Source organism: Mytilus edulis, chromosome 9 (assembly GCF_963676685.1).
Source record: "Mytilus edulis chromosome 9, xbMytEdul2.2, whole genome shotgun sequence".
NCBI classification, from domain to species: Eukaryota; Metazoa; Mollusca; class Bivalvia; order Mytilida; family Mytilidae; genus Mytilus; species Mytilus edulis.
In genome coordinates, this window is record NC_092352.1 from 743215 (window position 1) to 761166 (window position 17952).

At 33.2% G+C, this 17952-nt stretch overlaps 1 protein-coding gene across 2 annotated transcripts in view; it reads left to right on the forward strand.

The window, feature by feature from the left end:
• LOC139487452 (polycystin-1-like protein 2) overlaps window positions 1-17742 on the forward strand; it is a 90225-nt gene extending 72483 nt beyond the window's left edge. For both annotated transcript variants that reach the window (XM_071272242.1, XM_071272243.1), the window contains 10 exons: window positions 89-536; window positions 1480-1625; window positions 2184-2414; window positions 4681-4851; window positions 5809-5969; window positions 7050-7695; window positions 12445-12577; window positions 13393-13646; window positions 15261-15435; window positions 16219-17742. In XM_071272242.1, coding sequence (XP_071128343.1) covers window positions 89-536; window positions 1480-1625; window positions 2184-2414; window positions 4681-4851; window positions 5809-5969; window positions 7050-7695; window positions 12445-12577; window positions 13393-13646; window positions 15261-15435; window positions 16219-17639 — 3786 coding nt within the window. In that variant the 3' untranslated portion in view covers window positions 17640-17742. The remainder of the gene's footprint in view (window positions 1-88; window positions 537-1479; window positions 1626-2183; window positions 2415-4680; window positions 4852-5808; window positions 5970-7049; window positions 7696-12444; window positions 12578-13392; window positions 13647-15260; window positions 15436-16218) is intronic.
• The last annotated feature ends 210 nt before the right edge of the window (window positions 17743-17952 follow it).

Sequence of the window (17952 nt, forward strand, 5' to 3'; positions counted from 1 at the left end):
AAACCAATCTGATCCTCCATTTCAATAACCAGATCTAGAGCCCCCCTATCAAATTATCTATTCTAACTTTAGATACTATCTATTACAGATAACAGTATTTGAGAACAATCCATTTTCCTGGGATAAAACAGAGTCTAAATTTATTTCCTCTAAGACCGTCTCTGTGTCAATAAGCAATGGTGAAAACATGGTCGTACCTTCTATACTCAAGTTCCAAAATTCTGTGGGGTCATCTAATGGTCTGACAGTCCAGATAGCCATCCCCTCCGATGGAGATTTTAGTCAGGAGATCATGTATAAGATGTATTGGAGGAACCCCGAGGACAGTATCATAGTGGGTATAGATAAAGCAGATAGTTCTCTCCAACATATTGTTTATGTACAGAAAGATGTACATCCCTCTGAGACGGTGTATGATTTAAAGAAGACGGTAGACTCTGGACATTGGGCGTCTACTGAATCATTTAGTGTGTTAATTAGTGGAGGAGTATACAATGAGGCAGCTCTAGTTTATATCGGGATATTTATAACCTCAGGTTTGTACACTTAATGGATGGAGGTTCAGTATCAGATAATTTATGGATGATTTTATAAGCTAATGGTAAACCTGAGCATTAGGTAAGGACTGGTATATGGCTTTACAAAAGGTCAATGTTTGGACTGGTATATGGCTTTACAAAAGGTCAATATTTGGACTGGTATATGGCTTTACAAAAGGTCAATATTTGGACTGGTATATGGCTTTACAAAAGGTCAATGTTTGGACTGGTATATGGCTTTACAAAAGGTCAATGTTTGGACTGGTATATGGCTTTACAAAACGTCAATGTTTGGACTGGTATATGGCTTTACAAAAGGTCAATATTTGGACTGGTATATGGCTTTACAAAAGGTCAATGTTTGGACTGGTATATGGCTTTACAAAACGTCAATGTTTGGACTGGTATATGGCTTTACAAAAGGTCAATATTTGGACTGATATATATAACTTCACAAAATGTTACGGTTTTGAAAATCTTTCAATGAAATGCAAATTGATAAGACAGTGATATATTATGTTTTATATCATAGATTGTAGATCATGTATGGTGTTAAATGTCAATTTCTACACTATTGTGCTATTTCATGGTGGTCATTATTTATTGGTGGAGAAAGCTTGAGTGCCCTGAGAAAACTACTGATCTTTTGTAGGAAAACTGACAATCCTAATCAATTAAGATTGGAGTTAAGTGCACCTGCCCCATGCATGATTCGAACTCACAGCCTCAGTGCTGACTGGCGAGTGATACAGTAGTTAGACTACTTATACCACTTGGCCACTGAAGCCCCATCTGATGTAAAAACATGCATCTGACATACAAAATTAAAAACCATGTTGTTTCATATTGTTCCTTGATTTTTTATTTTTAAAAATAATGATTCAATACACAACAACATAAGTCATTTGATTTAGGTTTTCCCCTTTCGTTCTATTTTTAGACAATAATTCTACTGCAACATCCAGAAAGAGAAGGTCAGCCCTGTTGCAAAATACTACTGTTATAGAATATTCTGTCTTGGCTACTACAACAGGGTGTCGTGTGTGGGACGATGTGGCACAACAATGGGAGAAAACATCTTGTCAGGTAGGTAGAGATAACTTATAACAGGGTGTCGTGTGTGGGACGATGTGGCACAACAATGGGAGAAAACATCTTGTCAGGTAGGTAGAGATAACTTATAACAGGGTGTCGTGTGTGGGACGATGTGGCACAACAATGGGAGAAAACATCTTGTCAGGTAGGTAGAGATAACTTATAACAGGGTGTCGTGTGTGGGACCATGTGGCACAGCAATGGGAGAAAACATCTTGTCAGGTAGGTAGCGATAAGACAAATATAAAAGAACACCTCATTTCAAGTAAGTAGGATACAGATCAACCATTTTATACTAGCTCTGAAAAAAATGGAATTTAATTCATCTACAAAACATCGATTAAAAAAAAAGGTGAATAGGTTATTCCTTTTGAACATCTATTAAATATTTACTCCCACAGAAGAAAATTAAGACATAAAATTATGGTTTCTGAAATATCCTTCATATTGGGATTTCATATAGTATGCTTGCATGGTTATATTTCAAGTTTTAACTAAATGCAATTTGTGAATATAATATAATATATTTTTTTCTGTCTGTAATTTCAGCCTTCACCAGAGTCAACAGTAAATGAGACTGTCTGTTTATGTAGTAATCCACCAGGGAATAACTTTGCCACAACGTTCTACGTGCCACCAAACACCATTGACTTCGGTTCAGTGTTCTCTAAGTTTGAAATCAGTAACTCAGCTGTATTGTTCACTGTAATCAGCATTATAGTCTTGTTTCTTCTGGTATCTATCTGGGCTGTCAGACAGGACAAAAAAGATCCAGAAAAGGTAAGGTATTCAAGGCTTTAACAATACTTAAATAATGATTTCAAAAGGAAACAAATCTTAGTAACATATTGCTGTTCCTAAAGATTGGCCAACTGTTGGCCAGGAGATTTTTTCTAAAAATGGGAGATTTGACCCAACTGTCTAGAGACTGTGGTATTTTAAGGGAAATTTCCTAAGTTAGAAAAAAAAGTTGGAGGAAGGTATCTGGAGTGCTGACACTTATCTTGAGAGTTGCCACTTATCTTGAGAGTTGACACATATCTTGAGAGTTGTCATGTATCTTGAGAGTTGATACATATCTGAAGTATTGACACTTGTCTTGAGAGTTGATACATATCTGAAGTATTGACACTTGTCTTGAGAGTTGACATGTATCTTGAGAGTTGACAAGTATCTTGAGAGTTGACACATATCTTGAGAGTTGACATGTACCTTGAGAATTGTCATATATCTTGAGAGTTGCCACTTATCTTGAGAGTTGCCACTTATCTTGAAAGTTGACACATGTCAGGAGTGATGTCACTTATCCTGAGAGTTGATACATATTTTGAGAGTTGTCATATATCTTAAGAGTTGACATCTATCTTAAGAGTTAACATGTATCTTGAGAGTTGACATGTACCTTGAGAATTGTCATATATCTTGAGAGTTGCCACTTATCTTGAGAGTTGCCACTTATCTTGAAAGTTGACACATATCTTGAGAGTTGATACATATCTGGAGTATAGATCTGTCTTAAGAGTTGACACTTATCTTGAGAGTTGACAAGTATCTTGAGAGTTGACACATATCTTGAGAGATGACACATAATTTGATAGTTGTCATATATGTTGAGAGTTGACACATGTCAGGAGTGATGACACTTATCTTGAGAGTTGTCATATATCTTAGGAGTTGACATGTATCTTGAGAGTTGTCATATATCTTGAGAGTTGACACATATCTTGAGAGTTGACATTTATCTTAAGAGTTGACATGTATCTTAAGAATTGACATGTACCTTGAGAGTTGTCATATATCTTGAGAGTTGAAACATATCTTGAGAGTTGTCATATATCTAAAGAGTTGACACATTTCTGGATTACAGACATGTATCTTAAGAGTTGACATGTATCTAGAGAGTTGACACATATCTTGAGAGTTGATACATATTTTGAGAGTTGATATATATCTGGAGTGTTGACACATATCTTGAGAGTTGATACATATTTTGAGAGTTGACATGTATCTTGAGATTTGATACATATCTGGAGTGTTGACACTTATCTTGAGAGTTGACACATATTTTGAGATTTGACATGTATCTTGAGAGTGGACATATTTTGAGAGTTGACATGTATATTGAGAGTTGATACATATTTTGAGTTGACACATAGTTTGATAGTTGTCATATATCTGGAGAGTTGACACATATCTGGAGTATTGACATCTGTCTTAAGAGTTGACACTTATCTTGAGAGTTGTCATATATCTTGAGAGTTGTCATATATTTTGAGAGTTGACACAGATCTTCAGAGTTGATATGTATCTTGAGAGTTGACACATATCTAAAAATATGACACATATCTTGAGAGTAGACATCTATTTTAAGAGTTGACATGTATCTTGAGAGTTGTCATGTACCTTGAAAGTTGTCATATATCTTGATAGTTGACACATATCTTGAGAGTTGTCATATATCTTGAGATTTAAATATTTCTAGAGTATTGACATGTATCTTAAGAGTTGACATGTATCTAGAGAATTGACACTTATCTTGAGAGTTGATACATATTTTGAGAGTTGATACTTATCTGGAGTGTTGACACTTATATTGAGAGTTGACACATATTTTGAGAGTTGACATGTATCTTGAGATTTGACATGTATCTTGAGAGTTGACACATGTATTGAGAGTTGACACATGTCTTGAGAGTTGACACATATCTTGAGAGTTGACACATATATCTGAAGAGTTGTCATACATATCAGGTATGTATCAGATATGACATTTATTTAGAAGGCTAAGGTTATATTGTCATTTATGTATGTGTTGCTCTGCATGCAGATTTTTGTGAAATCATAAATATAATTAGCATTGATGTCCATTTAAAAAAAGATCAATTTAACAAACGCATACAATAATTTCTGAATTCATAGTACATAAAAGTGATATGACAAGTAAAAGAAACATGAAAAATCTGCTTGTTAAAAACCAATAGCCCTTCAGGAGCTCATCAGGTACACAGTATTAAATAATTTTGCATTGTTTTTGTTTCTCTTGCAGTGGGCCATCTCCTATTTAGTTGACAATGCCCCGACAGATGAATATCTATATATGGTAACTGTATACACAGGATTGAATAGAAATGCATGGACTAAATCTAATGTCAGATTTGTGATTTCTGGGGAGAAAAAATCAACAGAGGTTAGATATCTGGATGATGGACAAAATAAGGTAATTTGTATGATATAATAGGGTTAAAAATAGAACATAGGGATAAAATGCAGTTTTTGGCTTATAACTCAAAAACTACAGCATTTAGAGCAAATCTGACATGGGGCAAAGTTGTTCAGGTCAACATCTATCTCCCCTGAAATTATCAGATGGATCGGACTACCTGTTGTGAGGTTGCTGCCCCTGAATTGGTAATTTTAAGAAAATTTTGCCATTTTTTTGTTATTATCTTGAATATTATTATAGATAGAGATAAACTGTAAACAGCAATAATGTACAGCAAAGTAAGACCTAAAATTAAGTCAACATGACCAAAATGGTCAATTGACCCCCTAAGGAGTTATTGTTCTTTATAGTCAATTTTTAACAATTTTCATAAAATTTGTAAATTTTTACTAACATTTTCCACTGAAACTACTGGGCCAAGTTCATTATAGATACAGATAATTGTAAGCAGCAAGAATGTTCAGTAAAGTAAGATGTACAAACACATCACCCTCACCAAAACACAATTTTGTCATAAATCCATCTGCGTCCTTTGTTTAATATTCACATAGACCAAGGTGAGCGACACAGGCTCTTTGTAGCCTCTAGTTTTATACATATTGTACCATAACCATAGTTTGCTTTATAATTGATTCATTGAAACCTTTACTTAATTGTTGGAATTTGTGAACATAAGATTAAATGCCCTCAAAATACCCCATTTTGCAACTGTTTACTTTCTGTATTGTTAGGTTTATTTCTCCATGATGTTTAAATCACATAAATTAGTGAAATATAAATTGTGTTGAGTATTTGAACGATTATTGTTTTTGGTTCTTATAGGATATTGCTGATAAATGTTCAGCTAAAGTAAAAGAAAGACTGTTTAGCATATAACTGGCTGATAATAATCAGATAAGTCATATATATTTACAAGGTTTGGACAAAGAACATAGTCATTTTATTTTACAGGGTTTTGGGATAGGCAGTACTAGGAGATTTGTAATGAGTGTTGCCCAACAAATACACAGTCCTGCATTCTTACAAATATGGCATGATAATTCCGGGAAAGGTGGTGCTGCGTCATGGTATCTAAATAAAGTCCTGTTAGAAGATGTACAGACAGAGGAAAGGTAATAATAAGACAGAAGTTGTTATTAGACTATTTTATAGGAATATATTGGTGAACAAATTCAACCAATTCACTCACAAACAAATAAAAGTGACTTGGTCCAGTTTATACACTAATAAATTCCTTTGAAAAGATGCCTAATCCTTATTATAATTCCTTTTAAATTGGAGACAACTCATGACCTCTATCACACGTAAATTGTATATTTTTGTCACTTAATTGACCTTGCAAAATGTAGTTCTGTCAACATTCTCTATTGAAAAATAAACAACATCAAGAGCCAAAACCAGAAGCCTTCTAGTCCAATTATTCCCTAATATGCAAATCATAAAACAATTATTGTTGTCATGACAACAGTAAAAATTTAAAGTGTGGTGTTGTGAGATGAGTTTTGGATATTCTAAATAGTAAACTTCCACTATGATGAGTTTTGGATATTCTAAATAGTAAACTTCCACTATGATGAGTTTTGGATATTCTAAATAGTAAACTTCCACTATGATGAGTTTTGGATATTCTAAATAGTAAACTTCCACTATGATGAGTTTTGGATATTCTAAATAGTAAACTTCCACTATGTGTTTGACACTTCATACTAATATATGCTTTAAGGAGAAAACAGTATTTATGTCTCCCATGCTTTAAAAGAAATTGTAACAAGACTTACCCTTAGGCCTTGTCTGTTTCCATGTAAGTTTGTGATTAGGCCACATATGGTTCAAAATTCCTGTTTTGGACATGTTACTTATTTTAACAAGTGACTGAACTTAAAACCATTAGGGTTGATTTGGAAAGTAGAGGACCATAGAATAAATATGCAATAACTAGGAAGTTATTAAATGTATTCAAAGTATTAAATTTTCAAAGAACTTATTGTGTGAAAAAAACATTTTTTTTTACCACAAAAGGATTTAAGGGGTGTGCTTATGGAAAAATGAATCTCACTTCATACCCTGAAAATTGAACCACATTTGTGAAAATGTCACAGCTTAATAATGAGCGTTGATAGTAAATGCTGACCCTTAGTTTGAATAAACAGATTATGTGAATAGACTATGATTATATAATAATTATATTTTAGATATCTGTTCCTGTGTAACGAGTGGCTGTCATTGGACCATGACGATGGTAAAATACAGATCATCATACCTGTGGTGGATACTAAAGACACCAAACAGTTTTCTTTTCTTTTCAACGAGCAGACACGAGAAAATACTACAGACAGCCATCTTTGGTTGTCAGTTGGACTCCGCCCAGAACCAAGTAATTTCTCTCGACTACAAAGATTGGCTTGCTGCCTGACACTCCTGTTCCTGACCATGATATCTAATGCTATGTTTTATGGCCAGGGTACAAAGTCCAGTCAGGTGTCATTAGGACCTTTGAACTTCAGTTTAGCTGGGATTTATATATCCTTCATCAGTTTGTTATTAACAATTCCAGTGATGTTGATGATAACATATTTATTTAGAAAATCTTGTCACTTGAGGAAAGACAAAGCCATGTCAGACATGGAGAGATTGACAATATCTAATGGAGGACATGATCGTACATTACCATGGGGATGTCAGATCATAGCCTGGGCTTTAGTTGTATCTGCTGTAGTCCTCTCTGGATTCTTTGTTATACTGTATAGTATGGAATGGGGCAAGACTAAGTCAGAAGAGTGGCTTCTGTGTTTCTTCCTCTCATTCTTTGAATCTATGTTTGTTATGGATCCATTAAAGGTAGGTCGTCATTGAATCTCAGACGTTGAATAAACAAGAGGCTCTCAAGAGCCTGAATCGCTCACCTGAATTTTTTTGGTTTAATCTCTCATCAATGATTATTTTGGCTTTTCAATTTATTTAAATGTTCTTTGAATCGTCCTATTTTCTTCAAAAGCAAAAAAAAATCATTTTCTCCTATGTTCTATTTTAGCCATAGGAGCTATGTTTCTTGACATACAAGGAAATGAAATATAAAATTTATACTAGATACTCTGAAACTCTGAAACTCATTTAGCCTAAGTTTGGCTGAAATTGATACAGCAGTTTCATAAGAGAAGATTTTTTAAAGTAAGTCAACATGATGAACAAATTGTGAAAAAAGTCTTTAAAGGGCAATAACTCCTAAAGAGGTCAATTGACAATTTTGGTCAAATTGACTTATTTGTAGATCTTACTTTGCTGATCATATTTGCTGTTTACAGTTTATCTTTATCTATAATAATATTCAAGATAATGACCAAAAACTGCAAAATTTCCTTAAAATTACCAATTAAGTGGCAGCAACCCAACAATTGGATGTTTGATTCATCTGAAAATTTCAGGGCTGATAGATATTGACCTAATGAACATTTTTACTCCATGTCAGATTTGCTCTTAATGCTTTCGTTTTTGAGATATAAGCCAAAAACTGCATTTGACCCCTATGTTCTATTTTAAGTAATGGCGGCCATGTTTTTTGACGGATCAAAAATCAAAGCACACACTTTGTGCAGGATAATCTAAGGAACAACCATGCTAAGTTTTAACCAAATCCATTCAGTAGTTTCAGAGGAGAAGATTTTTTAAAGTTAGCAAATATGATGAACAAATTGTGAAAAATTGTCATTAAAGGACAATAACCCCTTAAGGGGTCAATTGACAATTTTGGTCATATTAACTTATTTGTAGATCTTACTTTGCTGATCTTTTTTGCTGTTTACAGTTTATCTTTATCTATAATAATATTCAAGATAATGACCAAAAACTGCAAAATTTCCTTAAAATTACCAATTAAGTGGCAGCAACCCAACAATTGGATGTTTGATTCATCTGAAAATTTCAGGGCTGATAGATATTGACCTAATGAACATTTTTACTCCATGTCAGATTTGCTCTTAATGCTTTCGTTTTTGAGATATAAGCCAAAAACTGCATTTGACCCCTATGTTCTATTTTAAGTAACGGCGGCCATATTTTTTGACGGATCAAAAATCAAAGCACACACTTTGTGCAGGATAATCTAAGGAACAACCATGCTAAGTTTTAACCAAATCCATTCAGTAGTTTCAGAGGAGAAGATTTTTTAAAGTTAGCAAATATGATGAACAAATTGTGAAAAATTGTCATTAAAGGACAATAACCCCTTAAGGGGTCAATTGACAATTTTGGTCATATTAACTTATTTGTAGATCTTACTTTGCTGATCTTTTTTGCTGTTTACAGTTTATCTTTATCTATAATAATATTCAAGATAATGACCAAAAACTGCAAAATTTCCTTAAAATTACCAATTAAGTGGCAGCAACCCAACAATTGGATGTTTGATTCATCTGAAAATTTCAGGGCTGATAGATATTGACCTAATGAACATTTTTACTCCATGTCAGATTTGCTCTTAATGCTTTCGTTTTTGAGATATAAGCCAAAAACTGCATTTGACCCCTATGTTCTATTTTAAGTAACGGCGGCCATGTTTTTTGACGGATCAAAAATCAAAGCACACACTTTGTGCAGGATAATCTAAGGAACAACCATGCTAAGTTTTAACCAAATCCATTCAGTAGTTTCAGAGGAGAAGATTTTTTAAAGTTAGCAAATATGATGAACAAATTGTGAAAAATTGTCATTAAAGGACAATAACCCCTTAAGGGGTCAATTGACAATTTTGGTCATATTAACTTATTTGTAGATCTTACTTTGCTGATCTTTTTTGCTGTTTACAGTTTATCTTTATCTATAATAATATTCAAGATAATGACCAAAGACTGCAAAATTTCCTTAAAATTACCAATTAAGTGGCAGCAACCCAACAATTGGATGTTTGATTCATCTGAAAATTTCAGGGCTGATAGATATTGACCTAATGAACATTTTTACTCCATGTCAGATTTGCTCTTAATGCTTTCGTTTTTGAGATATAAGCCAAAAACTGCATTTGACCCCTATGTTCTATTTTAAGTAACGGCGGCCATGTTTTTTGACGGATCAAAAATCAAAGCACACACTTTGTGCAGGATAATCTAAGGAACAACCATGCTAAGTTTTAACCAAATCCATTCAGTAGTTTCAGAGGAGAAGATTTTTTAAAGTTAGCAAATATGATGAACAAATTGTGAAAAATTGTCATTAAAGGACAATAACCCCTTAAGGGGTCAATTGACAATTTTGGTCATATTAACTTATTTGTAGATCTTACTTTGCTGATCTTTTTTGCTGTTTACAGTTTATCTTTATCTATAATAATATTCAAGATAATGACCAAAAACTGCAAAATTTCCTTAAAATTACCAATTAAGTGGCAGCAACCCAACAATTGGATGTTTGATTCATCTGAAAATTTCAGGGCTGATAGATATTGACCTAATGAACATTTTTACTCCATGTCAGATTGCTCTTAATGCTTTCGTTTTTGAGATATAAGCCAAAAACTGCATTTGACCCCTATGTTCTATTTTAAGTAACGGCGGCCATGTTTTTTGACGGATCAAAAATCAAAGCACACACTTTGTGCAGGATAATCTAAGGAACAACCATGCTAAGTTTTAACCAAATCCATTCAGTAGTTTCAGAGGAGAAGATTTTTTAAAGTTAGCAAATATGATGAACAAATTGTGAAAAATTGTCATTAAAGGACAATAACCCCTTAAGGGGTCAATTGACAATTTTGGTCATATTAACTTATTTGTAGATCTTACTTTGCTGATCTTTTTTGCTGTTTACAGTTTATCTTTATCTATAATAATATTCAAGATAATGACCAAAAACTGCAAAATTTCCTTAAAATTACCAATTAAGTGGCAGCAACCCAACAATTGGATGTTTGATTCATCTGAAAATTTCAGGGCTGATAGATATTGACCTAATGAACATTTTTACTCCATGTCAGATTTGCTCTTAATGCTTTCGTTTTTGAGATATAAGCCAAAAACTGCATTTGACCCCTATGTTCTATTTTAAGTAACGGCGGCCATGTTTTTTGACGGATCAAAAATCAAAGCACACACTTTGTGCAGGATAATCTAAGGAACAACCATGCTAAGTTTTAACCAAATCCATTCAGTAGTTTCAGAGGAGAAGATTTTTTAAAGTTAGCAAATATGATGAACAAATTGTGAAAAATTGTCATTAAAGGACAATAACCCCTTAAGGGGTCAATTGACAATTTTGGTCATATTAACTTATTTGTAGATCTTACTTTGCTGATCTTTTTTGCTGTTTACAGTTTATCTTTATCTATAATAATATTCAAGATAATGACCAAAGACTGCAAAATTTCCTTAAAATTACCAATTAAGTGGCAGCAACCCAACAATTGGATGTTTGATTCATCTGAAAATTTCAGGGCTGATAGATATTGACCTAATGAACATTTTTACTACATGTCAGATTTGCTCTTAATGCTTTCGTTTTTGAGATATAAGCCAAAAACTGCATTTGACCCCTATGTTCTATTTTAAGTAACGGCGGCCATGTTTTTTGACGGATCAAAAATCAAAGCACACACTTTGTGCAGGATAATCTAAGGAACAACCATGCTAAGTTTTAACCAAATCCATTCAGTAGTTTCAGAGGAGAAGATTTTTTAAAGTTAGCAAATATGATGAACAAATTGTGAAAAATTGTCATTAAAGGACAATAACCCCTTAAGGGGTCAATTGACAATTTTGGTCATATTAACTTATTTGTAGATCTTACTTTGCTGATCTTTTTTGCTGTTTACAGTTTATCTTTATCTATAATAATATTCAAGATAATGACCAAAAACTGCAAAATTTCCTTAAAATTACCAATTAAGTGGCAGCAACCCAACAATGGTTTGTTTGATTCATTTGACGGATCAAAAATCGAAGCGCACATTTTGTGCAGGATATACTAAGGAACAATCATGTTAAGTTTCATTCAAATCCATTCAGTAGTTTCAGAGGAGAAGATGTTTGAAAAATTGTTAACGACGACAGACGACGACGACGACGTCGACGACGGCGGACGCCAAGTGATGAGAAAAGCTCACATGGCCTTTTAGGCCAGGTGAGCTAATAAAAGAGGGACGAAAGATACCAAAGGGACAGTCAAACTCATGAATCTAAAACAAACTGACAACGCCATGGCTAAATACTAAGGATTCATTTATTTTTGTGTGTACTGATTTTCATCGATTGAGAATAAATTGAATTTTTGTGGATGTCTTATTATGAGGTTTTGCCAAAGTCTGCAATTAAACCAACAGAAAATGTTCATTTTGTTGAACCTTTTAATTCTTTGTTCACATTTTAAACGCATTTAAATACATCAAAAACAACATTTTCCAAAAGACTAAAAAATAAAGTATATTTTGAACAAAACACATTTGACTAGCAGGTCAAACAACAGATGTTGTAGTTATTAAAATTTTGTTATAAAATCTGATAAAAAGTCTAATCCTTATGATACTATAATATGATCTTCAGAATTAAAAGTTAATCTTTCTGTTATGATTTGTTTTAAAACCTATTTCCCCCCTAATTTCAGATAATTGTGATAGCTACAGTTTTTGCCTACATCTCCAGAAGAGCAAAACCAGAGAAAAATGTTGTATACAACAAGGAATTATTACTGGAAGAAATCAAGAAGAAAGCATGTTCACCTGTGTCTTATTTTATTGGTATGGAAAAGTACTTTAACTGATAAAACATCCAATCTGGGTCTAATAGATAAATGTATTGAGTCCCAGATCTAATGCACTGCTTAATCTGGGGCTAATAGATAAATGTATTGAGTCCCAGATCTAATGCACTGCTTAACCTGGGGCTAATAGATAAATGTATTGAGTCCCAGATCTAATGCACTGCTTAATCTGGGGCTAATAGATAAATGTATTGAGTCCCAGATCTAATGCACTGCTTAATCTGGGGCTAATAGATAAATGTATTGAGTCCCAGATCTAATGCACTGCTTAATCTGGGGCTAATAGATAAATGTATTGAGTCCCAGATCTAATGCACTGCTTAATCTGAGGCTAATAGATAAATGTATTGAGTCCCAGATCTAATGCACTGCTTAATCTGGGGCTAATAGATAAATGTATTGAGTCCCAGATCTAATGCACTGCTTAATCTGGGGCTAATAGATAAATGTATTGAGTCCCAGATCTAATGCACTGCTTAAGTCTAGTAAAAATATTACAATATACGTTCTATAGAAGTGCTCCTTTACAAATCTAATTGTATATATGCAGTTTCAACAATTACTTATTATGCATAAATAAAAACTAACACTACAAAACAATAGACCGCTTTTGAGTTTGTTGCCTTTCCCTCCAAAACTTTGGTTTTAGTGAACATCATTTGTATGTTTATGAGCATCATCACATTCTTCACATTTTGAGAGAAAGGTGGAGAAAAAGTTACCTTTATTAAGTGTACACCTTTTTTATAAGTGGAAACCTGAAATGTTATGAATGTGAGCCTTTATTTGTAGATACCTTTAGGAAGGAGTCTTCTCCATTAAATCCAGAGATTGTTTCCAAACTGAAGGTACAGAGAAAGGCAGTATTAAAGGCCGAGCACATCTTTACAGAGTTAATACTGTATGCTGTATTTCTTACTGTCTTGTACCTGATCAGCTTCAGTAACCGTGATGTACAATGGTATTACTCCAAACAACATATTGAGCAACAATTGGTCATCAGTAACAAGGACGTTATATCATGGGACTCAATCAGGTTTGAAAATGTAAGATTTCTTAGTGTGTGGTAATAAAGTAACTGCTAAGCAAAAAGGATTTGTATACATATAAAATTCCTTTTTTATAACCACAATGTCGTCCTCTGTTCTTTGAGTTTGACTGTGACAACATCCAATGAAACTTATCACAGGCTTGTCACATAATTTGTACTTATGAAGAGCAATAAAATGAATACCACCAGTATATTTTGATCTGCTTACAAGTGAGAGATTTAGCTAGCTCTAAAACCATGTTCAATCCATCATTTTCTACTAAGAAAATGCCTGTACCAAGTCAGGATTTTGCCATTTGATTCGAGAATCTCCGTTTTGATTTTCTTTTGAGTTCAGTATTTTTGTGATTTTACTTTTACCCTCAAGACACCTGAGATCATCCTTAGTTTTTTGTGGGATTCACACGGTTCAGTCTTTAGTTTTCTTTATAGGTTGCACTTTGTAAATACAGCTGTTTCTCAAACAACGCCTCTTTTGGGGAGATATATGATATTCATAGAAAATTAATTTTGGTTACGTACTGGTTCCCAGTTATGATCTCTGTGTTTCATTTCATAGAGACATATCTTGGGAATGTTACCAGTAAATTACATATGCATATTGGTCATATTGAAATCTGTGGTAATCTTAAAGTCTGTTTAGAGGTAGTTAAGAAATTTAGTGTTCATTTAAACTCTTAGAAGTTCAGGGCATATAAACATTGAAAATATGCCACACATCCCTATATTTTGACCTTTGAAAAAATAGAAGTGCATATGAACTTTCCATTCTAGGATACAATTTTTTTCAAAACTTCATAGTAAAAATGGTACAGTTTTAGCTGTTAAAGGAGTTCCATAGTCAATATTTACAGAAATGCAGCTGTAGTGTTTTTTTAAATATGTTTGTGTTTTTGTTGACTTGTTTATTGTCATATGGTTAGTTTATTTTTAGACATGAGTTTTCATTGTCCCCTTGTTATCCTCCGACTCTTTTTACCTGCTTCTAAGTGGACAGTTTTCTAATATTGTCTTTGAAAAAAATAAGGGGTTAAATCTAAAACAAAAATAAAAAAATGAATAGATACTGATAAGTTAATTTGAAAGCTATTAACAAAAATAACTCTTTTCATTTTGAATTTTGAGACTGCATATGACAGAGAGTTTGACATTTAGTATTTACACTAACATTTGTTGAATGACAGCTTTTCATAAAAGATTTAAACCTGATAGAGAAATTGACAAAAAATAGTAATACTGACTTGTTGAATGAGGGCTTCAGACACATAGTATTCACCCTTATTGTTTTTAATGGAGTACTTGAAATTAGTAATAAATGTTGCTGGATGTGTGATTAACATAAAGTATTAGCACTAATTGTTACTGGATGAAGTGCTTGTTCTAATAGTATTCACACTGAAAACTTGGCCTATAGTATTAACATTAACTGCTGTTAATGAAGAATGTGACACAAAGTATTAACACTAATTGTTGGCAATCGAGAGCTTAACTATTTAAAATTTTCACCATGTGTTGACCTTGTGTGTTTTATGAGTTTATAATATCTGTTGTCTCATTTTCATATACCTTACACCATGATTCATTTAAAGTCAAGATTTTATAATTAAAGGTAAAATCAACTGCAGATTTTTACAGCTGGCTGAGTGATACACTGGTCCCCTTTGTGTTTCCTAAACAATCTTACTACGCACACAACCTGACAGCCTACTACAGACAATACCTACAGGACCAGGTCAACTTCAGATTAGGACCAATCAGATTACGGCAAGTTAGAGCTGCAAAAAGTAAGTTGTTCAAAATAGAACCAATCATTTAGTGAAGATTATGTACAAAGCTCTAGTTAGGATGAAAAAAAATCGTTGTTACAAAAGAGGGACGAAAGATACCAAAGGGACAGTCAAACTCATAAATCTAAAACAAACTGACAACACCATGGCTAAAAATGAAAAAGACAAACAAACAACAGCACACATGACACAACATAGAAAACTAAAGAATAAACAACACGAACCCCACCAAAAAACTAGGGGTGATCTCAGAAGATGACATGACACTCCCCTCTTGACAAATATAGTGAAAACTCTTTACTATGAACAACACTTGAAACACACATCAATCAAATTATTATTTATTAGTTATCATGCATCTACTGCAGTAGAATTGGTGCAATACATGTTATTTATGGGTTTGCTGCATTAGAATTGGTACAGATGATGTTAATCATCATATCCTGTAATAGAATTGGTACATATAAATTTATTTATGCATTTGCTGTTGTTAATTGATACAGTTAGTGTTATTTATGCATTTACTGCAGTGAATTGATACAGATAATGTTATTTATGCATTTGCTGTTGTAAATTGATACAGTTAGTGTTATTTATGCATTTGCTGCAGTGAATTGATACAGTATTTATGCATTTTCTAAAGTAGGATTGGTGCATATAATGCTATTGATGTGTCTGGTTTTAGTTAATAGTCATATTCAAATTAGGAAATTGATATAACTTGCTATACTAAATTTCACAACACTCCCCCTCGTTAATTGATTTTGTGTCTATTTTCAGTCAACTGTCCTGTACAGTTTTGGGACAATGATATAACTTGCTATGATAAATATTCACTGGTGAAAGAAGATGACAGAAGTTATTGTGTTGGTTGGGAGAGTGGACCATGTGTCAGAGATGAGGCTGTCTATAATTTAACATCAGCAGCATGGAAGTTTTCCTCGGCAGTAGATATCTGGGGACTGCCCACTACAGGTCAACATTCCACATATAGTGGTGGTGGATATTTAGCTGACTTTGGAGTTAACTTTGAAATATCTCGACAGATGTTGAATGACTTATACAAATATGTTTGGATTGATAGAAAAACTCGAGCTGTTTTTACAGAATTCACATTGTATAATGTTAATGAGAATTTATTTGTATATTTATCCTTTTTATGTGAGTTTCCCGAGGTTGGTGGAGTTTTACTCACTCCATCCATTCAATTTTTTAGACCCTACCAACATGTTGGTAGTTATGGCCTCCTCGTGTTTATCTGTGAGATTTTTATACTTTTGTCCTTCATTCTTTTTATGGTTAGAATGATTATTACCATTTGTAAAGAGCATGCCAAATTCTTGAAAGAGATGTGGAATGTTTTTGATTTATTCATAGTTATTTTATTTTTCATTGGTTTTATTATGTACGTGGGTAGATGTGTCATGATTAACAAAAGCATGGATGCTTTCCACAAAAATATATACAAATTTGTAAATTTTGGTCACCTAGCAACATGGGATGAAATGTTAAATGTTGTGATAGCAATGTTGATTTTTTTAACAACAATTCGTTTAATGAGAGTTTTAAATTATAGTACACGAGTTACACAATTGGCTACAGTTTTGTCACATGTTGCTAAGGATTTATTTGGTTGTTTAATATTGTTTTCCATTGTTTACATGGCATTTGTAGGGTTCGGCCATCTTATTTTTGGAAGACATTTAGTGACTTACAAAACACTGTTAGTGTCCGTGACAACCATTACTAATGCCATCATTGGTAAAAACAGTATTGATGATTTATTTATAACTGCTCCAGTTCTTGGACATATTTACTACTTCCTGTTTGTATTGTTTGTTATATGGATATTGATGACAATGTTGTGTGCCACACTTAACATGAGTATAAGGGAAGTTAGAAGGAAATCTGTAGCTCTGCCTACACCATACGGTATCCTTGACTTGACCTCTAACCTTTGTAATCAGGTCATAGCCTCTGTCTTTATGTTAAATCTTAAACACCATTCCGATTTGAAAGAGAACCAGCCAGTGGGGAAGTCATCTGGAGTATTTAATCACCAGACAAAAGACTTGGACCTAAAGGATCTTTTTATTGATGAGTTTAATCCATCACATAGCTTCCTCTACAACAAACCTAAAAAGACAAAAATTCTTCTTAATGCACCCCAATGTCATTACATTCACAAAACACAAATTTGAATTTAACATTTTTTTGTTTGAAATCAGTATGGTGACAAGTTTATAAAAAAGTATAACCAGTAATCCGGATTAACATCCAAGTGAAGGGGAATCTTAAATTGTAGTTGTAGAATTTTAGTTTGAAATCAGTATGGTGATAAGTTTATAAAAAAGTATAACCAGTAATCCTGATTAACATCCAAGTGAAGGAAAATCTTAAATTGTAGTTGAATGAGTCAATATGATGTGTATGTATATCACTCAATATATTCATTATATTTTAAAGTTATAATAAAAAAAGGTGAACATCTTCTTCATAATGATAAATGCATTA